The 27418-nt window shown below is 38.9% G+C and overlaps 3 protein-coding genes across 6 annotated transcripts; 1 reads left to right on the top strand and 2 right to left on the bottom strand.

Annotated features, from left to right (window-relative positions):
- Positions 1-2929: 2929 nt before the first annotated feature.
- Positions 2930-7713, top strand: taf12 (TAF12 RNA polymerase II, TATA box binding protein (TBP)-associated factor). Its single transcript, XM_083918734.1, has 6 exons — positions 2930-3065; positions 3974-4208; positions 5444-5521; positions 5983-6097; positions 6930-7018; positions 7188-7713. Exons 2-6 carry the CDS (start codon positions 4131-4133, stop codon positions 7221-7223), a joined length of 396 nt encoding a protein of 131 aa, XP_083774860.1. The 5' UTR covers positions 2930-3065; positions 3974-4130; the 3' UTR covers positions 7224-7713.
- A 112-nt stretch (positions 7714-7825) lies between these two features.
- Positions 7826-14690, bottom strand: rab42b (RAB42, member RAS oncogene family). 3 transcript variants are annotated; one of them, XM_083918733.1, is made up of 3 exons: positions 14584-14690; positions 10670-10892; positions 7826-9883 (listed from the first exon to the last, which is right to left on the bottom strand). In XM_083918733.1, exons 2-3 carry the CDS (start codon positions 10885-10887, stop codon positions 9436-9438), a joined length of 666 nt encoding a protein of 221 aa, XP_083774859.1. In that variant the 5' UTR covers positions 10888-10892; positions 14584-14690; the 3' UTR covers positions 7826-9435. The 3 variants fall into 3 exon arrangements, with proteins under 3 accessions (XP_083774859.1, XP_083774857.1, XP_083774858.1); XM_083918731.1 differs by lacking the exon at positions 14584-14690 and adding an exon at positions 11110-11495; XM_083918732.1 differs by lacking the exon at positions 14584-14690 and adding an exon at positions 11123-11262.
- A 254-nt stretch (positions 14691-14944) lies between these two features.
- On the bottom strand, positions 14945-27134 carry LOC310950750 (CTP synthase 1-like). 2 transcript variants are annotated; one of them, XM_083918730.1, is made up of 18 exons: positions 27038-27134; positions 25673-25853; positions 25243-25413; positions 24653-24753; positions 23650-23766; positions 22837-22920; positions 22513-22593; positions 21344-21495; positions 20980-21112; positions 20704-20792; positions 19742-19836; positions 17936-17998; positions 17758-17801; positions 16506-16602; positions 16370-16425; positions 16062-16158; positions 15584-15728; positions 14945-15084 (listed from the first exon to the last, which is right to left on the bottom strand). In XM_083918730.1, the coding sequence occupies exons 2-18, from the start codon at positions 25836-25838 to the stop codon at positions 15000-15002; spliced, it is 1776 nt and encodes a 591-aa protein (XP_083774856.1). In that variant the 5' UTR covers positions 25839-25853; positions 27038-27134; the 3' UTR covers positions 14945-14999. The 2 variants fall into 2 exon arrangements, with proteins under 2 accessions (XP_083774856.1, XP_083774855.1); XM_083918729.1 differs by having other exon boundaries at positions 27042-27131.
- Positions 27135-27418: the final 284 nt, after the last annotated feature.

Raw genomic sequence — 27418 nt, 5'->3', positions numbered from 1 at the left:
CCTACATTATTGGTAAAAGGGATAATAAATGAAAAAATAAAATAAAAAATAATAATGCTTCAAAAATCCTAGAAAATAGAGCAAAGACATTTTAAACAGCATTCAGTCATCTTCAGCCGCTTGTCCCTGTCGTGGTCACAGGGGGGCTGGACCCGATCCGAGCTGATACCCTGGACAGGACGCCAGTGTATCACAGGGCACATAGAGACGCACAGAGACAGACAACCATTCACACCTACGGGCAGTTTTTAGCGTCATCAATTCACCTAACACGTGCATGTCTTTGGACTCATTCATTCATCTTCAACCGCTTATCCCGGGGTCGGGGTCGCGGGGGGTGCTGGAGCCGATCCCAGCTGACATCGGGCGTGAGGCGGGGTACACCCTGGACAGGACACCAGTCTATCACAGGGCACATAGAGACGTACAGAGACAGACAACCATTCACACCTACGGGCAATTTTAGAGACATCAATTAACCTAAGAGGTGCATGTCTTTGGATTGTGGGAGGAAACCGGAGCACCCGGAGAAAACCCACGCAGACACGGGGAGAACATGCAAACTCCACACAGAAGGGCCCAAGCCGGGATTCGAACCTGTGCTAACCACCACACCACAAATATGTATCTCTAAACAAGACGCATGCCGCTCTCTATACTCTCCCACTGTGTCTGGACTGTATTATCTCCTCGTGACCATCATATAGAAATAAGTACTTTATTTCTGAAAGATTAACTTGAACCCACATGATAGCCCATGTAAGATGGTTTGCAGGTTCAACCAGTCGCAATGTAAACTGGCTCGAAATGTCTAAATGAGCAGGACTTTTTCTCAATGCATGCCATTTCAAATAATAATTTCATAAACTATTGGTAGTCTTTCTTGCGAAAATAAAATGCAATCACTTCTATGATTTGTCTTTATTTGAACAGCACTGATCACTTAAAAAAAATACTTTCTTTCCATTCTCATCAGTGCCTTTTACATTTTTCATATTTAGTCATATTTAGTCTGCACTCTTTGTCCTTTACAGTGCACATTTGCATTTTCTGTATATTGCGAGCAGTATTCCCTTTATAGTGCAGATTTTCGATCTCTTTCATTTTCTGTACGGTTTGGTTTTGCCTTACTGTTGCACATTTTTTTTAGTATACATTACCAATCTCTGTCTTTTCTTTCCTTTGTAGGCTACATATGCATCTGACTTCATCCCCCAAAGTGTGTGAAGGAGCGTTATCGCAGGTCTTTCCTCACTGCAGCTGTCAGACTCCACAACCAGCACTATTCCCAGTAGACCACACACACCAAAACTGACAATAACTGCACTGTAATCAGAATTAGAATCAGAAATACTTCAATAATCTTTATTTATTATTTAATGCACACCAACTGGGTTCACTTCTCAGTGTGAAATACTTAGCTCATGTGATCTCAATGTGCAATACAAATTTTCTCCTCTGTGCCTTGGTGGTGTAAATTTAAAACATTTAAAAAATATATATTGTACATATTGTTCCTGTTATTCTTGTATTTTATATTTCCCTGTTTAGATTGTTCATATTTTTCTACAAATTATTGCTGCTTTTTCTATGTTTGCAATCCACTTTGCTGCTGTAATGAGGAAATGTCCCATTTGAGGGACTATTTAAGGAATATCTCATCTTATTGCACCGTGGGTCGGAGAGAAACTTTTGACTTTTGCACATATTGCAGAATTGACACTACAGTTGACTTTGATCAAGCTTTAGTGCCATTATTATTATTATTATTATTATTATTATTATTATTATTATTATTATTATTATTATTATTATTATTATTAGTAGTAGTAGTAGTAGTAGTAGTAGTAGTAGTAGTAGTAGTAGTAGTAGTAGTGGTAGTGGTAGTGGTAGTGGTAGTGGTAGTGGTAGTAGTGGTAGTAGTAGTAGTATCAGTAGTGGTAGTGGTAGTGGTAGTAGTAGTAGTAGTAGTAGTAATGGTAGTAGTAGTAGTAGTAGTAGTAGTAATGGTAGTGGTAGTAGTAGTAGTGGTAGTAGTGGTGGTAGTAGTGGTAGTAGTAGTAGTAGTAGTAGTAGTAGTGGTAGTAGTAGTAGTATCAGTAGTGGTAGTGGTAGTAGTAGTAGTAGTAGTAGTAGTAATGGTAGTGGTAGTAGTAGTAGTAGTAGTAGTAATGGTAGTGGTAGTAGTAGTGGTAGTAGTAGTAGTGGTAGTAGTAGTAATGGTAGTGGTAGTAGTAGTAGTAGTAGTAGTAGTAGTAGTAGTAGTAGTAGTAATGGTAGTGGTAGTAGTAGTAGTAGTAGTAGTAGTAGTAGTAGTAATGGTAGTGGTAGTAGTAGTAGTAGTAATGGTAGTGGTAGTGGTAGTGGTAGTAGTAGTAGTAGTAGTAGTAGTAGTAGTAGTAGTGGTAGTGGTAGTAGTAGTAGTAGTAGTAATGGTAGTGGTAGTAGTAGTAGTAGTAGTAGTAGTAGTAGTAATGGTAGTGGTAGTAGTAGTAGTAGTAGTAGTAGTAGTAGTAGTAGTAGTAGTGGTAGTGGTAGTAGTAGTAGTAATGGTAGTGGTAGTAGTAGTAGTAGTAGTAGTAATGGTAGTGGTAGTAGTAGTAGTAGTAATGGTAGTGGTAGTAGTAGTAGTAGTAGTAGTAGTAGTAGTAGTAGTAGTAGTAGTAATGGTAGTGGTAGTAGTAGTAGTAGTAGTAATGGTAGTGGTAGTAGTAGTAGTAGTAGTAGTAGTAGTAGTAGTAGTAGTAGTAGTAGTAGTAGTAGTGGTGGTAGTGGTAGTAGCAGTAGTAGTAGTAGTATTAATGGAATAGACCTCTGTGTACTGAATTCATAATATTCTAGAATCAGTGTTGAATCCTGATTACCATACATCTCCAGTAGGTGGCACTGTAGAGGCGCTACTAGTCCACCGGAAATACACATAAATAAAGCGGAAGTAGTGGAAGATAACCTCGCTCATTTTTCTAGCTGTGTTGAGGCAGTTTTAGCCAGTCTTTCTGTATCAATCTCACTCATCGCCGTCGCATCGACGCCGAAACATGGACAGATAGTGTTTCATTTATTGGGTAAGTTGTCAATTAAACGCGCATGTTTAGGACCAACCGCTGCATAAAGTCGCGCCGCTCTATTAGCTAACCATGTTAGCCTGCTCGGCTAAATTCAAAGCTTCTTAGCTGCTATTGTTTTTAGCACACGACGTTATGTTAGCGTCGGTGTTTTACTCGTTTGCTTTATTTGTTGAAGCTGCATAGACACTCAATGGTTACCTGTGCGGTGTTCATTTTTTGTGTGGTCATATTCATATTTAGGAGTCGATCCTACAGCGTAGTGTCACGGCTAAGTTTCTGAGGTGTCTTGTAGCCAATGATAATGATAGTCCACTATTTACACAGCACCGTTCAAAGTTACTGAGTGTTTTACATGGAGGGAAAATATTAAAACTACAGCATCGTAATTTAATAAAATAGTTTTAATAATATTGAAGTCGAGTTTAATGGTAAGGCTAAAACAAATGCATAAAATAAATAAATGCACCACAGGAACAAAATCAGTAGAAAATAGTCAAATGTCTTGTGTTTACACGTACTTGGCCATTAAAGCTAATTATGACATTAACATAAACAAACGAATCGAGCAGATAATACATGTTAAAACTGGAAAAATAAAATGTAGGACTAACATTCATAATTTATTTTATTGTATAGATTCTGCAGGCAGGTTTAAGCATGTGTATCATTCGTTTAAAATGGCTTTTGTTTTATGTTTTTATGTCTTTGTAATTTTATTTCCATTGGTATATATATTTAGTTTTTTGCTTGTATTTTTTGTTTGTATCTTATTTGAACAATTTTATCATGTGAAGCACTTTGTGACTGTCTAAGGTGCTATATCAAATAAACTTTAAAAACTTTTTATTATTAAAATGATCAACCCTTTCCTTCTGTGATGCCAACTTGTGACTGTTTTTACCCAGAATTACGGAGGTGGTCCCTGGAAGCGATAATCCATCACATCTGTGCCCATCTTGGACTGTCACTGAGGACTCTGACACATACCAGCATTTAAATAACCATCCGTTCAGCCTCCTATAAAAAATTCAGACTCCCTCCACTTTTCCTGTGGCCACCAGCATGGCTAACAGCACCGCAACAGCAGTTAAGGTTGGGACCCCTGGCCCTGCTGGCAGAACTAGTCCAGAGGGATCTCAGGTCAGTCAATGTTTTATTGACTAAAGACACTGCCAGGCAGGGTTGCTGCACCAGCATCTACATAGTGTCCAAATGCTTTGCTGTCTGGATAACTGTACGCATATACACTGGATATCAAAAAAATTATATTGTGAAAAAACAGTGAGCAAAATTAGAGAACAGTAACCACTCTGTCAGAAGACAAGATTTAAACAATGTTTTCTTAGGGCTATAGGTTTAAAAAAATGAAAAGGAAGTTTAGAGACCGTTGCTATGAATGACTTCAGCGCATCCGCGCCCACAGGACATCACTAGTTTCTCACACTGCTCTGGTCCATTCTTCTTGCAGTCTTTTCCACTGTTCGGTAAATGCAGTGGGTTTCTTAGCTATTGCTTTGTTGCTGTGGATTTTCCAGAGATTCTCCACAGGGTTGAGAAACTAGTAATGTCCTGTGGGCGCAGATGTGCTGTACTGCAAAGCAAGGGCCTCTATATTTACTATTCATTTTTAAATCCTATAACAGTAAAGAAACATTGTTTAAAAATGATCTTCTGACACAGTGGTTACTGTTCTCTAAATTTGCGCACTGTTTTTTTTTAACAAAATAATGGTTTTTGTTGAAGTGCCTTGGTTATTTAAAAAAAAAAGTCACAGCGGATATTCTGAACAATGAAAAATAACAGTAATTCAGATTAAATCAAGCATTAATAATTTGGTCTCCAATTTTGATCTCTAGTGTATACATCTTATGGATCAAAATATGAGTTTCAAGTTTCTTAATGTGCATGTTGATATTTTTTATACTTTTGATCATAATCCAGGTTGTGCAGTTTTTTTACCAGCCAGTTTCCTAATTAAAGTTATTATGGCATTCACTATCAATTCTTTGGTATGAAAAACAATGCAAGTTGCTTTATTAAGTTCCCCGTTCGATACAAATGATATGTTGTAGTTGATCTTTTTGGATCTGTATTATATGTTGCATGAAGATTTTTATTTTTTTGCATGCGTTGTATCAATTTGCATTGTGACATCTATAAATATCATCAAACTAGTATGTACTATTACTTGTCAGCCCCATGGCTCTTTTAGTGGCTCTTGGCTTTATATGTAAGAAAAAAAGCCTCATTGGTGCCCTGTTTTCATTTTTGCATTTAGAGCCACCATAAAACTACTATAGAGAGCAGACCACAGAGGCACACCTGGCTGCACTCTTTTATAACTGAGTGAATGGATACATCTGCTTTGTCTCTAGGTGCTCAGTAAGAAGAAGCTGCAGGACCTGGTGAGAGAGATCGATCCGAATGAGCAGCTGGATGAGGATGTTGAGGAGGTCTGTAATTGGTTTTAATTGCAGCTTCAAATCAACTCCATTCTCGCGTCTTTCTATAAACTCGTTTTCTATGTACTGAGTCCCGGGTGCTTGAGTGGGTCCCGGGATATTTTTTTTCACCATCCTTCACCAACTGTCTGAAATACAATCTAAGCTGTCCTGGAATTTAAAATCTCAGTTTTTCCACACTGTTGTTTTAAATCAAAGTGTTACCTTTTTAAAAAAAATCTAAATTCATCTTAAAATATTAGATTTTTGTAGCTTCCCTAACAAAAATCTAAATTCATCTTAAAATATTAGATTTTTGTAGCTTCCCTAACCTACTGCCACATCCATCATTTGGTTGCATGAAAAATGGGGTGAGCAGCTGAAAATACACGGGATTTCCATGGCTGTTGTGGAATGTTCCTTTCTTTTACTGAGCATGACTGATGGTTTTGTAAATCCCTATCTCTTCTCAGATGCTGCTACAAATTGCAGATGACTTTATAGAGAGTGTCGTGACAGCAGCCTGTCAACTAGCTCGCCATCGCAAGTCCAACACCTTGGAGGTGAAGGATGTTCAATTACATCTTGGTAAGTTGCTGGAGCCTTTTTTTTTGAATGGTTGTAACACAGTTAATGTATCTCTACTGGTCACACAAAAACATTATTTCAGGTATACATGATATGATGATCGGCCTGTAATTACTGGAGGATAATTGCTTTTGAAAATGATTCTCTTCACTTGTTTTAAAATCACGTCTCAAATTGTGTCATTTTGATGTGTGAATGATTGATTCATTCCTTAACCCAAAGTGTTATCTCATTAATTTTAGCCATAGTTAGTTATGTTCATTTGACAGTTACTTACATTTGTGATAATTAAACAGGGCAGATTTGTTTAATTTGTACAAAAACGGCAAACAGTTGGCATCCTAGTGGAAAGCCTTAGTGGATCCATGTGCTGTAGAGAAAATACAAAAAGAAACATCTTTGAAAATGTTAGGGCAAAAATTGCATTCTACCCTTGAGTGAAAGTAATTTGTGATTTTCTGCTCAAGTGACTGCAAACATTCAGTCAGATAAGAGTTCCCCGATAAATTCATAGAGCGTTTTGGGGTAACATAGCAACCAACTCACTGACAGCTAAATTGTCATCTCTGCTTTGCTGTGTTCAGTTTAAAGTACACTCATAATGTCACCGTGTGAGGATAGCAAAGGCAGTCTCAGAAGTTGAATTTTTTTGCTCTGACAACGTTCTCATTTTTTAGTTTTTGAAATGAGATGGAAGTTAGATCTCAGCGTCACACTATGCTGATAGACTTGCAGGGAAATGGTGCGCCTGATGGCAAATGTCCTCATTGTAATTAAATCGTAAAGTGGAGGTTCTGAGTAGTCCATTTATATTACACGTTGCTTTTCTCAGAGCGCCAGTGGAACATGTGGATTCCTGGTTATGGCTCAGACGAGATCCGGCCGTTCAAGAAGGCTTGTACCACAGAGGCTCACAAACAGGTGAGCAATAGAAAGCTTTGTTTCTGTTGGGTTCTGTTGGGCATATTAGAATATAACCTGTAATGGTACATATAGAGAAACATGATAACGGTTGATTAATAATCTTGTATTTTCAGCATTATTGGACACACATAGTGGTCCTAACTGTTTCATTTTGTTGTCATTTCAGAGAATGGCGCTGATCCGCAAGACAACCAAAAAGTAGCAAGACTGTACACAAATATGTTGTACCCACGTTGCGCAATGTCTTTTCTTTTTGTTTTTCTTTTTAGTTGGGATTATTTTTTTTGACTTAATGTGGAAGAAAGAGATGGGTTGGGTGTTTTTTATTTTTTTGCCCATTTAACATTAGATAGTTTCATGTCCTCCCCTCCTTTTCAGTGTTTTGCCAGCACCATCACACGATGTAGTTCTTGTCTCATGGTTCTGTTTTGTTGCCATTAAGCTAAGCCTGGCAGAAGTCTATTCATTGCATTTTTGTCGATAAAACATTTACTGGAATACTTCATTTGGACAATGACCGCTGCCGCATCTGGTTTGCCTTTTGATACTCTAGAGAGATGTTTGGTGTTATGTTGCCAATAATAGATCATCATAACCGTTGAGTATGTAAGAGATTCTAGCTCCCTTGTTTACCCACTCACAATGTTGATTTGGTTTTTGTCTTTAACAAATACAAATGATTTTCCTCTGTATGTGCTATTGTGTATTGTTACTGAATGTATTAGGTTTTATTACATTCACACATTTATTTTAACCATCAGAATAATTATAAAATAAATGGTAACCAGACGTAGACTTTTCACAATGTAAGATTATAATATAAATAAATGACTGATCTGTTGTCAAAATGAGACAATTTGGAGTATGGCATCTATTGCCAGACTGACTTTAGAAACATTGAGCCTTGGTTTTTTACATACATAGGAAAGGGTTATATTTGAGTTTAGGTTACAGCTTTTACCGTGAAACTAAGCAGCAAATGAAATGGTTGCAGAAATACAGGAGCTTGTTCATCAGCCAGATGAATAGTAATTGCTATGGAAACCTCTCAAAAGAACAGTATCCAAAAGGCACCCTAGAGTTGTTCCATTTAATTAATATCAACAGCACCTGAAAACAATTGCTCACACTCAGCATGCTGTGCAGTTATTAGTGATTCAGTAAAACCTTTTAGTCTCAGGCTGAAAATACACACAGTCATAGGGGGAATGTTTCTAATCTCAACCAGGGCACCCAATACCTTGACTGACTGCTGCTAATCATCGACATAGCGAGTACCAGACAACCACATTTGTGTCCAGAAATCCCTCAAAATAACACAATGCCTATTTGTAACCCCTCGTCACAAGTTATGACTTTAGTGTGGACAGTGAAGATTGAAGATCAATTGTTGGCTCTGCAAAAGAAGAGAATGCCAAGTATTTTTCAAGTAAAGAAAAAAAAAAAAAGGCCTGAAATAAATTGTATCCCAACTACAAATTTTCATCAGGTCCCCAAAGTTGTCAACCAATCAATAGAGAAGATGTGTACGTATCCATATCTCATCCCTGTACATTGAATGCAATGGTGACACACTGTCATCTTGTATCAGTGGCTGTGGCTTAATGAAATCATTACAACCCTTGCCCTTCTGATCTGAGGTTATCAATGACCTCATCAGCCCATGTTAGTGTGATCGGTTGGGGGCCTAACATCTCACATAAGACAGCATGGACCTCTGTCACTTTTGAAGACTTCTATAAATAGAAAAGGCTTTAGATTGTCTTAATTGTCCACCTCAGTGTAAATGTGGCTTCTCCCAAGTACAGCGAAGGTACGTAGAATACACAAACAGGTAATATTTACTATGTTCTCAGTCTTAGCATGACATTTGTTAATTTGCACAAAACAGCGGCTACAGCTGTGGCAGATGGTTGTCATTAATTTTCATAACTGGGCGAATGCAAATTTTGACCCGATTATGGCGCTAGAATAAAAGTGAAGGGACCTTGAACATTTCACAGCCATCCAAGCCATTTCACCAAAAACCAAACATGAAACATCAGGGATCCCCAAAGGAAATAATCCCCAGAGGACCATGAATGTCTGTCTAAAATGTCATGGCAATCCATCCAATAGTTTTTAGGTATTTCAGTCACTGGACCAAAGTGGCGGACCAACTGACATTGTCATGCTGCCACCACAGCTAAATATATTAGTTACACAAACCTTTATTTTAAACCTTTATTTCTAAAGTTAAATCTTAACCCTTTTCAAGGCTGTCAAAGTCCCTAAATGTTTTCTCAAATCGGTCTGTGACATCCTTAAATGGTTAAGATTGTATCTTCACAAAAAAAGTGCAGAAATCCAACTTAGGGGCCAGTTTTGGTTCAACAATAACATGAGTGCATGTGGCTGACCACCACCAGTCCAGTTTATGCACAACACTTCTTGTTCTTGGAGGCTTTGCTTGCCTGAGCCAGGTTGGCTCTCTGTAACTGCAGTGCCTGTGGTGCAGCGCATTTGACTCCATCCCAGCCCTCTTGCAGCTCTACCTCTCCACTCAGCAGACCCTGGTAGACCCTTCGAGTGAGTAGCTCAAAGGCCTCCTTCACATTCTGACCCGTCTTGGCAGAGGCCTCCACATAGGGCACCCCTAGCTGCCCAGCCAGTTTCTCAGCCTCTTCCCGACTCACCACCCTCTCCCCCTCAGAATCTCGGTCACACTTTTGTCCCACCAGGGCGAAAAGAACCTTATGCGGCTGCACTCGCTCACACACCTCAGCGTGCCACTCCTTGATATTGTCAAAGGAGGCTTGGTTGGTCATGTCAAACACCAGCAGGCCTCCTACTGAGTTTCGGTAATAGGAACGGGTCACTGATCTGAGGAGAGAAGAGAGACACGGGAGGTTTGTTTGAATTTCAACACATGAAAGCCTCACAAAGCCCTCACTTGGTTGTCTAGAGTTCAGACTTTGCTAACAACTTCCTGTTCTAGTGAGTAAATAGTCAGCTGATCTTTGCACTGTTAAAGTAGATTTCTTTTTAGATAAGAAGATAGACAAAGAGTCTGTTTCTTTGAAAGAAATTGAACACCATTGTTTTTTTCTCTCACCCTAATCATTAAACTGTCAAGTAGCTCCCCAATGAGTCACTGAGGAAAGGCTTGGTAAACGATCCTTCCAGCAGCCAGTTGGTAAAAACATACTTCTTCATTACTACTTTATGAAAACAGACCTGATTTTGCTAAATTTTAGCTGACGCTTGGGACTAGCAGGCTACAGATACCATGGAAAGAGGAGATAAACACAGACAGTTTGCAATTTGCTACGGTTCATTCAACTGGAGAACCGATGATGAATTTAGAGACAGAATGAAACATGCTACTGCTTAGTTTTTCATTAAATATGCTGAGCATGAAGAATAATGCCTTTTCCACTTTAAGCATTTATTGCATCTCTGTGCACATTGCACACTGATATTGTGATGGCAGGGTGGATACAGGCATAGCTGAAAGCAAACACTGATGAACAGATCCGTGTGAATGGAATTACCCATAGTAATGTATTTGGATAGTATATTTGCATGCACATGAGTCATTTCTTGAATATTCATAAGTACTGTCTTATGCAAAGAGGCATAGTGCTACAAGGCCTGGTGCATCCTCACCTGAACCTCTCCTGTCCAGCTGTGTCCCAGAACTGCAGCTTGACCCGGACCCCCGGCTCCACTTCCAGGAAGTGAACATAGAAGTCTACACCCACTGTCTGGTTGATGGACTCCAGGAACAAGTCTTCAGTGTAGCGCTTCAACAAAGAGGACTTGCCCACTGTTGAGTCCCCCAGCATGATGATCCTGAACTGGTATTGCCACAAAGTCAGGTCCATTGTTGCTGGTAGTGAAAAAGAAGGATGTCAGTGAATAGTCCGTGGGGATACAGAGGTGTATAAAAATTGTAGGAAAGAGAAACACACTGCAGGAATTATGAAAGAGATAAGTTGAGGAATAGTTAAGGAGGAATATATTGAACAGCCGAGATGGTACCAAGGGGATAGGAGAATAAGAGAGAAAAGAAAGAAATGAAACCTGTAACAGACTAGCAATCCCACATTGGCTTCCCACCAGTTGGTTCCCTTTCTTTGAAGCTCCAAATGTTGAGAAACAACCACACCAGCCACTCCTTATTAATCTCACAATCAGCAGCCTGTGTTGATAGTCATCGCAAACTCCCATGTAGTTGATGGCTGCGCCATCAAAACCTCTAAAAAAACAGGTTATGTGGAGAAATTTGTCCCACAAAGTAGATCGCTGCACAGCTGTAGTTCTCAGCCGAGTTGCTGATCTTAACTGCTACTGTAAACATGTCCATGAGTGTGCTGTGCAGGGGTGTGGACTTCCACAGTCTGCCAGTTGATACTTGACAAAAGGCGGGGCAGCACAAGGACGTGGGGAGGGCTGTTGTGGAATGGGAGGGCCAGATGTGGGAGGAAAGTGAGAGGATTATAAGGAAGTAGTAGTTGAATTTAACACCATATCAAGGCGAACCAGCTCCTAACTGTCATTAACAGTTACACACTCATCCTCACTGTGGGCAACTGTTTGACCTTACAATTCACAGCACTTCTTATCACTTTATGGTCGTGTCTGTAGAGTGAACACTGCTACTTAAAAAAGGGAAGTTGATAACAATACAGCTTTGCATTCCCTGGGGAAACACTAGGAAAGGCTCAGGATATATATATAATTAATTTTCAACAATAGGTTTGTTGGAGGTTTTATGTTATTTTTAGTGATGATTGCATGTCTGCTAACTTTAATCTAGTCAGTTATTTTACTGTAGTATAAAACATAAGCTAGGTGTCATACAAAGGCATAATCTGTGGTCCAAATATAAACATTAGAGAACAAAAAAAAAGTATCTTCCAAATTGATGGAGCTTTTTAAACATTATAAGACAGCAACTGCATCTAAGGAGTTGTGTTATGGTTCTGATAAGGTTTGTTAAAACTTCCAGCTGCTGCTTTTTCATATTGTGGGCTATAATGAATAGGACAGCCTCTAGGGACTGCTAGAGCACTTGTTTTGTATATAAATAAAAACACCAGTCGTTTTAAGTTCTCCCAGTGCCAAACAACTATTCAGAAAATTAATCTACTCTAACAGTTATTTTCTTTGTAAAGATATAGCGGAGTAATGGCTTTCTGAGCAGAGGATGAAGTCACTCTTTCTGTGTGTGTGTGTGTGTGTGTGTGTTTTGTGTTTCTCTGCTGTTTGGCCACACACCCCTGTTAGTGCATGTTGGTATTTTACTCACCGTTTGTTTCAGTACAGATCCTTTAAGATGTGACAGATGCATGTCCTTTTTACAGTCAGTCATTAAAACTAGTGTCTCATCAGGGTTCCATCATATTCTTAAAACCTCAAATTCAATGACTTTTCAAGGTTTGTCAAATGCGTATTAGTCTGAAACCTCTCAGTTCAATTTCGATTTCCAACGGTGCAGACCTAAATCGTCAGGACATAATTAGATCTACGACCAATCAGAGGAACAAAACCATGTAGCACTGAGAGACACATTGTTTGCACAGAGCTAGGTCCGTCTTAAGCTTACTTAAACATTTTAGGTGAGAAAAGGGCACTACAGTAATAGTATCCTGATTAACTTTATTAGCCCCAGTTCCAGCTGGCAAGTACATTCTAGTATGACGGTGATGATGTCCTGTCAGTCATCTTCTTAACCCCCCCCCCCCCCACATGAGATAAACAGTTGTGATTGGCCTAATAGACCTCAAGTCGCTGGAAATCTGTCTGAATGGGAGAGGGGCCAGACATATGAGTATATCTTTCCAGGCCCAATTCCATCAAATTCAATGACCCAGCATGGCATAGTCTGAGACACAGATCGAGATAAAGTACTGTTACAACACAGAGATTTTATAATAAACTAGCAGGATGTACAGAAGCTCACAGAAAATAAAAATAAAAAAAGAGCCTTGAAGGCGTTTGCCTTCTTCAACAACAAAACAAATATGTCGAGCAACAAAGTCAAATGTAGCCTATTTACTAATGTTGAGAAAAAAGAACCCAAAAGTAAAAAGCAGAACCTGCTAGGATTCTCAGCTGCACTGGAATAAAGGCCCGATTTTCAAGAGGAATAAAAAAATATTTATTCAGAATTAACACACTCATATTGAGGCACAAATGCATCTTTACTTCATATATATATATAAAAATATGGCATGTTTTTTCACACATCGGGTTCACCAACAGATAAATGAAGGTCCATTAACTGTGACAAAACTCCAGGCGAAAATGTAACATGAAAGCTTGGTGCTTATTATCTACAGTTGGCTGCAACTGAATGTTTTGAGATCAGGGGCCGTATTTATCAAGCGTCTTAAGAGTTTCATTTTACACATTAGTCCTGAGAATTTGCGAAATTTAGTCCTACTCTCAAACTTAATTATAAAAGCTATGTATAAACTCTCTTAAGTCTAAGAATCACTCGTACTCTCCAAGATATTTAAGAGACCTCCAGAGGTGTCCTAAGTGGTTAGGAGTTGCCAGCAGGGGATGGCACTGAGGCGAGAGAGACGTGCGCGAACGCGTTCAGGGAGCGGAAGGATGTCCTGGCTTTGTTTGATGACGAGCAGCTGATCAACGGTATCGTTTAGACAGAGCGGGTATTATTTTTGTCACAGATTTAATAAGGGGCGTCATCTCATCAGCAACATCACGCAGCAGAACTAGTATATATAGAGCCACCCACACCAGTTTCAAATTAGTTGCCTAATTAATGAATTGGAAAGAAAAGGAAACATTTATTTTTGATTCATTGCCAATATTGTTTGTATTATTTTGTAGATTGTCAAAATATACACTCCCATTGTCCACTTAAATTTTTCTAAGATATTTCTTGATTCTTAGACGAGGGATTCCCTTCTGTGATTGGTCATTTCTATGGACACAGAAATGACGTCACCTTAAATTCCGTACACATAGTAATGTTGTAACTCTGCTCTGAGAGTGACACTTAAGATTCAGTCCTACACTTCGCTGAAAGTGTGAGTAAGACGCTTGATAACTAACTGCAGCTTTCAGCAAAGAATTTCTTTACTCAGTCAACTCTTAGCTGAGTTCTTAGGAGTAATTCTAAGAAGCTTGATAAATACGGCCCCAAATCTTTAGGTTTTTCTTTCAGTTTTAAAGCATCACTTTTCATAGGCAAAGCTTTCTTCTTCAGTTCATACGGTTGATTCAGGGGCCGCTTTAAGTTGGCTGGATTGTCTACTGACATCAGTAGATTTCATTTTAGGAAGTTCTGGGCCAGATATGGCAATAAAAGGCAATGGAGTTTGAAACGTGTATTGTTGATGTCAGCAGGTAAAGGTCACAAAGATAAGTCATGCAAGCAAAACTATTGTGTTCCGGTTTTAGGGGTAAAAAAAACTTTAAACAATTCACCTTAAAATGACAAGTAAAATTTATATATACACCCCACAGTCACCAAATCACAACTGTGGTTCAGTTTAATCTCATACTCTCCTTTAATACAGTGCAAGATTATTTTGTTGCTTACTCACTTTTGTGTAGTAACCCTGAATGAGAGTTATATGTAAGCTGGTATTACGCCTGTAAGGAGAAATACATTAACACATAGAATATAATTGTAGGACAGACAATAGCAAAGATTTAAACATTTAGATGCATGTGCAGGACAGTTGCAAAGTTTCAGTACTTTACTGCAAAATACACAAATGTATTTTCTTACAATGTCCCGGCTTCTGCTTATTGCAGTGACTCTAAAACCTCACCGTTAATATCAAGACTTTATAAATCCCTTAACCTTCATGCCGTCAGTGAAGACTTAGTATATTTAAAGTATTACATTACGGTAAACACATATTTTACCCATCAGAATTGAAAAACAGTATTGCAGCATCAGTTAAGAGAAAACCAGCCAATTTTTTTGGACACACAAACACAACAAGTACATGCTTTAGTCTGAGGAAAAAGAGGGAAACTTCAGCTCAGAGATGTCCACTTCAGGAGAGCTGCTGCTGCTGCGGTCACTGTAAGTGTCCCTGCAATGGAAGATGAATACATAAGCTGAGTATTATAGCAGTAAGGCCTGACAGGGTCTGCATGTGCAACAATGACATAGTGTCACTGTAAACCCAACTGTAAGAGTAGATTATGACACTTAATAAAATATGTTTTCAAATTTCCATTCAGGCTGACAAGTCAGCTTCATTTGTGTAAATTCAATGATACATAAAAATGCCATCAATGTATAGTACAAACGGTTAACCCATCAGAATTAATGTCAGCGAACAGATTACACATGAAACAATATATTCCACGTGTTTAAATGTGATTTGATGCCAGTCCAAAAAAGACCACTTTTAAATTGAATTGGCCTGTGCAGAGAGAAGATGGATATAAAATATAAAAATGATACTTTAAGTTTAATGTATTACACAATTGTGTTAAAATCAAATCACCCAGAGAAAGATCCAACCTATGAACTACTGGCGCATCAGATAGTAATTGTATTTTACACTTTGCGGTGTCACAATTTACCGTGGAGAGAGACGACATCCTTTGGACAGGAAGCTCTGCAGTTTTCCTGCAGCTGCCAGAAGGAGACCAAAATATGGAGGCGATGGTTTGATGGGCCTCGAGGTGAACTCAGGATGGTACTGCACTCCAACAAAGTAACAATGATCTGAAACAACACAGACCGATGATGTATACAGACATATTTACCTCCTACACTGCATTTTGCTACATATATCACAATTTGCATGTGACTTCATAAAACACATGGTCAAATATAAGACAGCATTATTTTAATTTCAAGAAATGTTTAAAAAGGGGCTGTTTTCATGGTGTTCCAGTACTATTTCCCTAAAATTCAAGCACTTCAAGCACCTTGTGCAAACCATGGTAAGAGCAAACCCCATAGATCAGCCAGGTGAAAGCTTTTAGATGATATGTTGCATTCAATAGAAACAGCACCTGCATGCACTTTAATGCTTTTAAAACCCTTTACACTCACCATTCAGTTCAATGACCTCCATTCTCTCTCCCTCGACATCCTGGCCGACAAACTGAAGACCTTTTTTTTCAAAGTGGTGCTTCAGGTCAGGGTTCACCTAAAACGAGCAATGGTTGAAGAATTCAGAAACATGGTCAAGGGGTCATCTTATAATACTTCAACACTAGATCTGGACACAAAAATGAAAAACAGAAAATATTAAAACGGTGGCGCTCTGCAGGCGGTACAAGCAGAATTGCATTACTGTAGACTATGCATTTGTTTTGCACTGTCACACAAAAAAGTTTTTAAAAAAAACATTGTTTTACCTCAAATCTGTGTCTGTGCCTCTCCTCAACAAAGTCCACATCTCCGTACAGTTTTCCTAGGACAAAGAAATGTCAGTCATCAGAAACACAAACTGGAAATACCAGAAAATCCAACCGTCCATGCAAGAATACATACTCAGTACACTGGTGCTGGATTTGAAAAGAGTCCGCCTCTTCCCCAACCTCATAGTCCCACCCAACTGCCCTGGGTTGTGCTCTGGCATTTCAATCACCTGCCGAGATCAAATGGGATGTTAAACGCAATCTGCTAAAGAAAAATCAATCAATCTCAGTGCACCATCTTGAAGGATGACTCGATTTCTAAAATGCAACTCAAGGTGACAGGAGGCTTGCCGGAGTAGCCATGAGCAACGATGTGCAAGTATATCCATCGTGGAAGTCTTTTGACATCTGTGACGTATAAAAGAGATTTGACAGCAGGAATATAAAAACCATGGCAGCTGTGCCACACATTATAATTAGCTGATGTTGCTTTAAAATGACGGCTCTGATGCACAGATGTAATTTTGCCTCCAAGCCTCTCTAGGGTTGGAGGACTGGACAGATATATCGACGATGGCCGAGTACATTGCTGTTTTGTAGGTTACTGTAATTTCATTTTTCAAATTGAATGGCCTGAACGAGCCCTTGGACAGCTGCTCATCAGACAGCAGGAAAGGAGCCAGCATGTTTTCACGGCTTTTGTCTGTGAATGAAGGATTTATTCGGACCAAACCAGAATTGGTGATTGCTGGAACAGTGGAAAACACTAACAAAGAAAGTTTTCATGAGTTTTATTTTGTTTCTGTCCAGTTTGATTGAAATGTGTTTTTATGATGATTCACAAGATAATAGGTTTTTTTTTCTGCCTGGTGGCTTTGCTGTTTCTTTTCACATCTAACTCTGTGAATTAAGGATTTAATTTGACCAAACCAGGGTAACCAGAGTAACTGAGTTTTATTTTGTTTCTGTCCAGTTTGATTGAAGTGTGTTTTGATGAGTTAATGAGGTAATTAAGGTAATGTCTTAGGTGTGTGAAAAATAGAAACTTGAATTAAGGTGTATGGTTAAATTTTTCTGTTCAATAGGGAAAATAAATGTAAGAGCACGTCTTCCCTTGACAGTTTGACAGATTATTTAGTTATTTTTTAGCGTAGCAAACAACTTTTTCGCCGCTGCACACACCTCAGTGAATATATCAACAATTTCCAGTTGCTGGGCTGACCGTGGCCAGTTGAAAATGTTTAACATGTCACCCAAACCCTACTCCTCTCTCTTTGTGTCTCTTCCTTGCCTCCTCCGTTCACATCTCATGTGGGAGGGACTGAGACACAAGGGGAAGAATGGAGGAAGTACAAACTGTGAAATGAGAAGAGGGGATGACCTACCACTGGGTGACTGGAATCTGGATCAAATTCTGTGGAGTTGGCATCTGTAAAAGATAAGCGAAACTTATCTCAACTTAAATCAACTTGCCCTAATTGTTCTTATCATTAAATTACAAAACCATCACAATCAAAGGCTTTTTTTTCCCCAACAGGGGCCCAGGCTCAATTAATTACTCACCTTCCCATCCAAGAACATTGCGGGCGAACTCACACACTGCCAGCTGCATGCCCAAACATACTCCTGCACAAAACAAGACCAGCAGGATTCTTGCATAATGAGAGCTATTGTAAGGACTCATAAATAAAGAAAGACTGAACAAGATTCCCGCTGTGTAAACCACTTACTTTACTAAAATTACCCTATTTGGATGTGTTTATACAGTGCCTATAAAAACTATTCACCTCTCTTTGGACTTTTTCATAATTCATTAATTCACAAGTTTGAATGTTTAAGTGAATGCAATTAGGATGTATTTTCTGATTCACAAGAAAAAAATTGATGTCAAAGTGAGAACAAATGTCTACAAATGGATCTTAATTATGTCCAAATATAACAAAGCAACTGATTGCACAAGCATCCATGCACTTCAGGTCTATCATTTTCACGTAGAAGCAATTTTAGCTATGAATTATGGATAGAGTGGGTCTATAACAACAATATTACACCGGAACACATTTCTTTCCTCATTTGTCTTTCCATAATTGTTCAAACAATGCTGCACGGTGATCATAATAGAACTGTAATTTTCAAGTTTTGCCACACTCTCCAATTGGTTTAAGTTCTGGACATGTTTTACATTTATTTCTGTTTAACTTTGGCTTTTGTATCAGTTAGATGTTTTGCAGGAAAATACATTTTGTCCAAAGTAGGGATATCGAGATTACCCGATTTTGCCATAACCACAGCTACATCACACCTTGCTTGAATAAATAAAGGAATTGTAGATGCTACAATATCTAGTGTCCTGGTTCCTGCATTGTTGCCCTTTGAAAACAAATCTCGAAAGTCACGTTATTTGTGCATGCTGAGTGATTTCAAATGTGCTGCACGCTGGTTTGTTTTGTTACTGAAACGTTAGGAGGAAGAACTCTAAAAATTTCAGACTGAACTGACACTCCAACCTTATAACCGCCAAAAAAAGCACCTAATACAACAATGTGGGAGCATTTTGGATGATGACACAATGACCAGAGAGTTGTTATTGAAGATGGATTTCCAGTTTGCAAAGTGTGCCGTCAAAAAGTGACTGCAAAGAATCCAACACTCTTGAAAATGTTCTAACATATTCAAGATAATTCTCCACCCCTTTATGCTCAAGTCATCTTCCGGGGATCTGTAGCAGTTTTACAAGTACGTGCAGATCCCTTCGTTCCCAATATAAAGTAGGCAAGGTTTACATGTTTTATGTGGACCAACAGGACCTAAAGAATGCTTAGGTCTTTTTTCTCTCTGGTTTTTGAATAATAACTATAATAAATCCTGATTAAGAATTCTTAAAAACCATAAAATTGAAAAAGGTAAGTGGATTTATAGAGCACATTTCAAGAACTTCCTGAGATTGTTGCACAGAAGCATCCACACAGCATGAGGCCGCCATACAGGTGGTGGGCACTGAACCTAACATGCAACGTCCCAATTCTCTGTGCTGCACCAGTTAGAATTTACATGAGTCAAGCAAAGTGGTGGAATACTAATTATATTTTGGTTTATATGCATACTTTCAGTCTTGTGAAACAATCAAACATGAGTTCAAAGCAGCAAATAACTTCCTAAAGACACTGTAGTTACTCATTTTTTGTTTTATGCAGAGTAATGCAAGTATGAAGCTACATACCAAAAATTCTTAACACATCTTTGTTAAGCCAACTAAGTACATAGGAGTCTTAGTCTTCATCAGGTTTGCTTAGAGTCTGACATCTTACAGTGTGATAAAATAAAGGAGAAATTATGAGTCAAGACAGAGTAGTCTTGAATCTCTCTTACCCAGGAAGGGCTTATTCTGTTGCCTCGCCCAGCTAATAGCGAGCATCTTGCCTTCTGTCCCTCTCACACCAAAACCTCCAGGTACCAACACACCGCTGTGGGGAGGGAGGACGGCTTAGTTCATTTAATAAATGATCTTTGAGACAGACATTACACAATATAAACACCTGTATAAAAGAGACACATTACTAATAACAGTGTTATGACTAAAAAACTAACGACATCCTGAGAGGTAGGGTTGGGTGATAATTCAATATAATAATTTATCATCTTCCACTGGAATCGTATTGTGATAAAATCATATACTGAGATATTGAGATATACAAGGGTATTGTCTAAAAAATGATAATTTATTAATAATCCAATAAGTAGCAATTTAACTCAAACTTTTCTTAATGTGAGAAAATGGTTAGTACGCCTAATTTATCCAGTATTTAATTCACAGTAGTATACAAAAATAAGATGGATTATGCATGTACTAATTAGGAGACTTAAAGTTTTATTTAATACATCTTGGGAGAAATTTCCATGTGGTACAAACTACTTTCTGCTGATCTCTGTATTCAAATTATCTCTCTCTCTTTTATATATATATATATATATATATATATATATATATGCAGGTATAGGCTTAATTTGACTCAACACGGGAAACCTTACCGAGCCCGGACAGGATTGACAGATTGATAGCTCTTCCTTTCTACTGAGGAAGTCTAGGGGCTAAATGCTGGACAGCAATTGAAATAACCATCAGTCTTAAATAAATTGCAGGCGTAATCTCTACATAAAGATGCAATAAAACATTTTGAATTTCTGCAAAGCACAGATGTCATTGACCATTTTATGAAGCTGCATAGACCAAGGACCGTGACAGCGCTCTGCTGCCATCATGTGGCCCACATAAATGACCCTGACCAGAATCTAAAACTTCATATTCATATATAAATAGTTGATCTACTCACTGTGAACTGCAGAGCTTTTGCCAGGCCTCATGATATTTCACAGGCTCACTTTTCAGAGTGGTATTCTCCAGGTCGGCAGAGTCTATGTACTGTAACAATAACAAACAGCATAATTTGGAAGGACATCAGTCAACATCATGGCCAACAGGCTGTTTAAATATGTGAAAACGTTAGGCATGATACCAGGTAAAAAGTGTTCTGTGACAACACAAACTGCCAAGCAGTGTTGCAAAATCCAGAAATCCACATACAAAACATAAAAATGTGTTTCCATACCTTGACTTCTAGCTTGTGATTAATGGCGAGGGCAGAATGCTCTAGGGCTTTGATAACAGAGGTGTAGGAGTCAGATAACTTTGTGTATTTCCCCACCAGGGCAATGGAGACCGTCTCCAAGAAACGAGCAGATCTGAGAAGAGACGGACATGATTAATGTAACTGCCTGGAGCATCAGTTACTCATACCTTTACAGCTAGCCAAAGAACAATGTTCAACGGTCAGTGTAACCTTCTTCTTCGGTTTGTAACAATTCCCACGTGCTGGAGTGATTAAACCGATTCTTGGTTCCAAAATCGCAAGGGAAATGAGTGGTCTGTTTCATTACAACTGTTGAAAAAACAGCTAAGACAAACTAACTCACCTGTCAGCCATCTCCTTCCACTTTGCAAGCATCCTCCTGGGCCTCATTGCGATGGGAAGGCTCAGCCGCTGACAGAAGTAGTCCACAACACCCTGGTCCTCCAGCAACAGGGGCACTCTGTAGATGGAGGAGACGTCATGGACACAGATCACCTGCAAAGAATTACAAAGCATGTATTTTGAAATGGGATGCAATGTTAACATTTTTATATTAACATTAACTAAATTAAATATAATGATCCCCTGAAATTGTATATTATATACACGGGTATATAAATACATACACACACTTGAAAATTACACTTACCAAAAATTATCATTGTACATATGATTCATGTGGCTTTGTAATATATATTGATTTTAATTTCTAATGATTTTGCAACATTTGAGGCCACAAGTTCACAAATTACATCCTGGAGCCAGTGACACACATTTCATTTGATGGTGTTTTTCACATATTGGAGGAAGAGAGAGAAAATAGTAAAGGGTGAGTTGAAGAGACAGGTCAGAGAAAAAGACAGTGTCAAAAGTTTGGGATGATTTCAAACTGAAAACAAAACGAAAACTCTGTACAGTGTATCTGTTGTAAATCCAAACTAGTTTACCATCAGAGCACAATGTCAATGCTTCAGCCTCTCAGCAGAAAGCATCCAGTCCACAGAGCTCCGACACAGCAGACTTTTATATGCTACTTGTATATTGCTTGAATAAGGCACTTAAATGCACTAACTGGGTTTAGTTTTTTTTGACAGAAATTACTGTATGCAATTTAAGCAAGCCAAATGTTGATTTTTCTAAAAAAGGAAAACAATTAGTTGCTCATTTTAAGAGACCTTTCTTATTTCGCTTTTGTATATTTAAAATTGCTCTTTAATAAATCAAAAGTATTCCTTATCTGATAGACAGAATACTGGATTACCAAAATAATGGATAATTGTAGCACTAGTTCACACACAATCAGATTGAATCAACCCTAATTGATACTAGCATACAGTGATTAGCAGTTATCATCTTATATGTACTGTATACCTCTTATATTATCAGATACAAGATGCAGCAGATGTAGGGGTGACAACATGCATGGGACTAGTTCATAACTAATGTGAGCAACATTCTCTTCACATAGAGCGTGAAGTGAAGTTGTCTGTAGTAGATGAAACACTACTTCACCTGTGTGGGCTCCACATGACAGAACATGGAGATCTTCTCCTTGACACCCGTTTCTAAGGGCGATGCACAGCGGCACATAATCTGAAAAAAGAAAAAAGTTGACATTATTCAAACACACACACGCACACACCATTTTACGTAGATTCCATGTTAGATTAAATTCAGCTGTGTACACCATGAGATGAATATTTAGCCCAGAATTAATGAATATGCATTTCTACACATTAAATTAGCAACAATTGAAGTAGAGGCATGACCTGTTTAAATATGGGGTACAGGAGAGAATGCGAGAAAGATTTAAGAGCAAATTTAAATCTGACTCACCAGATCTGGAGACAAGCCCAGCCCTCTGAGCTCTCGGACACTGTTCTGGGTTGGTTTGGTTTTCTGCTCTCCTGTAGTACTGGGCTGAGGACACAAAAACAAATTCACCTCATGTTGTAGCATAACTGTATGTGACAAATTAACCTTTTGTTCCTTCAATTAAAAAACAAACAAACAATACAACCAAAACTTTAAATATCAATGTGTTTTTCTTTTTGTTACCCCTAAAAATGTCTTGACTTCGCTATATTGACTTGTATCTGTCAAACGTTTGTCACTAGAGAGGGGTTTTCAAAATCCCTACTGAAGGGGGAGATATCTGCACACTTTTCTAAAATATAAGTTTCAAATGCACCCTGGCAAGCGATAGTTGGTACACCCAGATTTGAAAGCTAATCGCTGTGTAATATGCAAATGTCGAAGAAAAAAAACAAAACAGAAACCTCAAGCGCAGTGCATACTTGTCAGTAAAGAGAGCAGAACACACTGCGTCATGCACAGTCAGTTACAGGCTTACAAAGAAACAAAAGATGCTCTGTTAATTAAGGGGACAGGGCTTTGAGGCTCTTCTGTCTACTGTCTGAACCCGGCTAAAACACACATTGCTGAAACTTTCTCTTAATGTTTCCAGCCATCTTGATGCACACAGCTCTTTCACAAGCTGTGATTTTTACATTTTTTATGTAGGAAAACTGTGCTAAACTAATCATAGCAGAGTATTTTTACATACTTTAGAAATTTGTAAGGAGGGGGAATTTAAGGTAATAATTAAAAAAAACAATAATGCAAATGTAGTGACACTTCGAACCATACCTGTGGTATCAAGCTGACGTGGATGTTGCAGAAGTTCTCCTTCTTCACCTTGAACTGGAACTGTCTGAAGGCCTCGATGAAGGGCATGCTCTCAATGTCCCCCACTGTACCGCCCAGCTGTGACACAAAACACCTGCTTAGACCACAGAACTGCATGCATGAACACACGGGTCGGTTCTCCCCATATAACTGACACACCCTAAGAAAGTACAAAATGTCATTAGGTGCACTGAGCAATAATACTGTTAGAGCTGGATGCATTCCATAAGAAAGTGACGGCGGGAGGAATGGTAAAAATTTAACCTTGTTTAAGAGGATTTGACTCATTTCAGCTGCAAATGTACTGAAGATCAAATACTTTTGCACTACATATTGCCAAACAATCTTTTTTTTTTAAATGAAACACTTTGTTTTACTGTTTTGTACACCGTTTCCCATGGAGAGTCGGGCTTACAGAGGAGTATAGTTTCACAGACTACTAAACAAATCCCTTTTTAAATCTCGTTTTTTTTCAGTTTTTTTAAAAATAAGGTTTGTGTTTTGTCTGTCTCATTGCTGAAAGGTGCAGTTATTTTCTATTGCTTAGGGCAACATGCTTTTTTACATTTTTGAATGAAGGCCTACTTTTTCTAAAAAGTTGTTGAAAAATTGACACTTTTTACTTGACAAAGAAAAATGGAATGCAAAATCTAATCTTTGAGACTTTCCCCCATTCTGATCACTTTTAAAACTAGACTGAAAACTTTTATGTTCACCATAGCTTTCTGCTAAATCTTTGCATTTTTAATGTCCTCACTGTTTTTATTGTTGTCTGTGTTTTTATTCTCTTTGTCTTTCTGTAATGCATTTTTATTCATGACATGTTGTGCTGTGAAGCACTTTGAGTCTGCCTTGTGTATGAAAAGTGCTATACAAATAAAGTTGCCTTGCCTTGCCTAGTTTTCCAAGTACGTAAATTCCAGCTTGAAGAGAACATAGACCAGTAACTAAAAGAACAACTTACCTCTATGACACAAACTTGAGGCTCCACACCATCACTATCTACTGAGACCTTCGCCTGCTTCATCACCCACTCCTGGATGGCATCTGTGATATGTGGTACCACTGAAAACAGATTTATAGAATCAAAGTTATAAACGGTAAATCAAAAATCAACACTGCTCATTGGACATACTTATACTTATATTACATACTTAATATCGCTCTTGCCAAATCCTCTGTTGTACAGACAGTGGAAAACACAAATAAGTATACTGTGTGCCACATGTACTGGCATCAAACCTTTATCCAAAGGTTTATTTCATTAGAAAACTTTATTAACTTGTAAAAAATATGGGGGCAGCCGGTGGCACAGTGGTTAGAGCAGTCGGTCCATGTAAAGAGGCTGTAGGTCCTCGAGGCAGCGAGGCATTGCCGCATGTCTCTCCCTCTCCCTCACACCCCATTTCCTGCCTTTGCTATCTAATAAAAGGCTTGAAAACTGCCAAAAAATAAAACAATCTTAAAATAAATTAAAAAACATGAAGAAGCTTCCAGTTTAGAAAACTGAATTTTAACAGTCTCCCATGTTCTGGAGTAGGTGCGCTCACTCACCCTGTACAGTCTTGCCCAGGTAGTCTCCCCGCCTCTCCTTGTTGATGACCGACTGGTAGATCCTTCCGGTGGTGAGGTTGTTGTCTTTGGTAAGACGGATGTCCAGGAAACGCTCATAGTTCCCCAAGTCCAGATCTACCTCACCACCATCATCGAGAACAAAAACTTCACCTGCACAACACAGACATTATATCCATTTATAAAGGGTTATGGACACGGCAGATACAAAGCTGGCAGAAATTCAGTGCTTTGCTCACTGACATTACTGCCTGGTGTATGGCAACAGCTCGACCCCCACTGAGGGTGATCTGTCCAACCACTGGGGCACATGCTGCCACAGCACATCTTCAATATCAACTGCAGGATTGAATCACACAAACAAACAACAGATGATACATGAAAGACAACATAAAGAAACTCAATTACTCACCATGTTCATATGGTGAAAAAGTGCCAGCATCAATATTGATATAAGGATCGATTTTGATGGCTGTGACATGAAGGCCGCAGGACTTGAGGATTGTTCCCACGCTGCTGGCAATGATGCCCTTACCAATACCAGATATGACACCACCGGTAACCAGGATGTACTTCATAGTGGCAAGTGAAGGCTTAAAAACAACAACAACAAAAAAACGACTTTGTAGTACACTTTCAAGCTTTTTAACCACAATGCACTAATTGTACGACGCTTTGCAAGCGTCAGATAAACGAATGTAACGTTATGTAAGATTAGGAGCTGATGCGATATACTGGGATTTTTTTTTTAGTCTAATCAGTACACACACACACACACACACACACACACACACACACACACACACACACACACACACACACACACACACACACACACACACACACACACACACACACACACACACACACACACACACACACACACACACACACACACACACACACACACACACACACACACACACACACACACACACACACACACACTCTTTGTCTTGTGTTGGGCCCCAGGAGGAATAGTGGAATGGGAATCCTTAATAAACATTATAGATATTGAGGAGGTTTCCAGCTGAAACGTGTGGTCTGTTTACTTTTTATTCCTGTGAATTCAGATTTGTTAGCAAACGTAACATTGCATGTGTTGCATCAGCATAAGAAAACATCAAAACCGGTCAATCTGGCGAGGTGAGAGGTGGCATTAACGTGCATGGACATTTAAGGGTGGTGCGACTCCCCATTTGTTTACACCGGATCGCGGTACTGCAATCACGTCATCCCGAAACACAAAACGTATGGTGACATTAGTCCTACCAAATAAATGTAAGTGTGTTTCTAAAGCGGACCATACATTCAAATTATGGCAGTTTTATGTCCAACCTCATGATACGAAATGGCGGGAAATACCAGCAACACGGAAGTAAAAAAGGAGACTCCTGTGAGCTGTTTGAGGAGCCAGAATCCATTAATCTTTATCGTTATGACAACGACTTTTAATTGATAAAGAAAAAACGTTTAATTGTCATTAGAAAAAGCTGTTAATCTAGACCGACTGGGGACGTTTGACCTAGATTTGCTATGTATTTCTTTAAAGTAAGCTGAATGTCAACTATGCGTTGTGTTTTTAAACCTCAATGTCGAGTAACATTTGGTTTAATGGCTGAGGTAAAGTTAATTTAAACAGCCTGCGTCACTTACACAGCTAACACACATTTAAGCTAACTTAGCTACAATAAAGACTAACTTGGCAGCTTTTTTACGCCGCGTACTGACTCTCTTGCACACCGTGGGTGTCTTTAATAAACCCGCATACACTTACCTACCTGCTAAAGACAAAAACGTTCAGTCTTAGTAACTGTCAGCCTCCACGCTTCAGCTGCAGCACAGACACGTGTGGGTGAGCCATCTGTCCCGGTACAGCTTGTTTCTTTTTCCGTTTCAATGTTACATGAGTAACAATATGCCCTCCTCCCAGCCTCTCAGGAAGACCATTAGGCTTCCGCCCACAGGATCGACCAATCAGGTGGACGCATTGAGTGAGCTAGTGCTCCTATGAGGCTAAACTCTGGGCGACAATATCCCAAAGTCTGTTAGTGTTTTCACCGTGTGATGCCATATGTATTGGAGTGAATGAAGTATCTCAAGGTCAATGCAGGATCTAGACCCGTCCCTTTTTGTTAATGCAATAAATATTAAAAGT

This window comes from Echiichthys vipera, assembly GCF_963691815.1.
Source record: "Echiichthys vipera genome assembly, chromosome: 8".
In the NCBI taxonomy this organism is placed as follows: Eukaryota; Metazoa; Chordata; class Actinopteri; order Perciformes; family Trachinidae; genus Echiichthys; species Echiichthys vipera.
Note: the sequence above shows the minus strand (reverse complement) of the source record. Positions and strands in the feature narration are given on the sequence as shown.

Coding starts and splice junctions, on each gene's coding strand:
- LOC310950750 (XM_083918730.1), bottom strand. CDS start 25,838: ATGAAGTACATCCTGGTTACCGGTGGTGTCATATCTGGTATTGGTAAG. Junction 20,793..20,979: donor ATCACAAGCTAGAAGTCAAG/GTATGGAAACAC, acceptor TTATTGTTACAG/TACATAGACTCTGCCGACCT. Junction 15,085..15,583: donor GGATGTCGTCTCTCTCCACG/GTAAATTGTGAC, acceptor CTTCCATTGCAG/GGACACTTACAGTGACCGCA.
- rab42b (XM_083918731.1), bottom strand. CDS start 11,233: ATGGGAGTTTGCGATGACTATCAACACAGGCTGCTGATTGTGAGATTA. Junction 10,893..11,109: donor CCAACTGGTGGGAAGCCAAT/GTGGGATTGCTA, acceptor TTTCACTACCAG/CAACAATGGACCTGACTTTG. Junction 9,884..10,669: donor GCTGGACAGGAGAGGTTCAG/GTGAGGATGCAC, acceptor TTCTCTCCTCAG/ATCAGTGACCCGTTCCTATT.
- taf12 (XM_083918734.1), top strand. CDS start 4,131: ATGGCTAACAGCACCGCAACAGCAGTTAAGGTTGGGACCCCTGGCCCT. Junction 4,209..5,443: donor CTAGTCCAGAGGGATCTCAG/GTCAGTCAATGT, acceptor CTTTGTCTCTAG/GTGCTCAGTAAGAAGAAGCT. Junction 5,522..5,982: donor TGGATGAGGATGTTGAGGAG/GTCTGTAATTGG, acceptor ATCTCTTCTCAG/ATGCTGCTACAAATTGCAGA.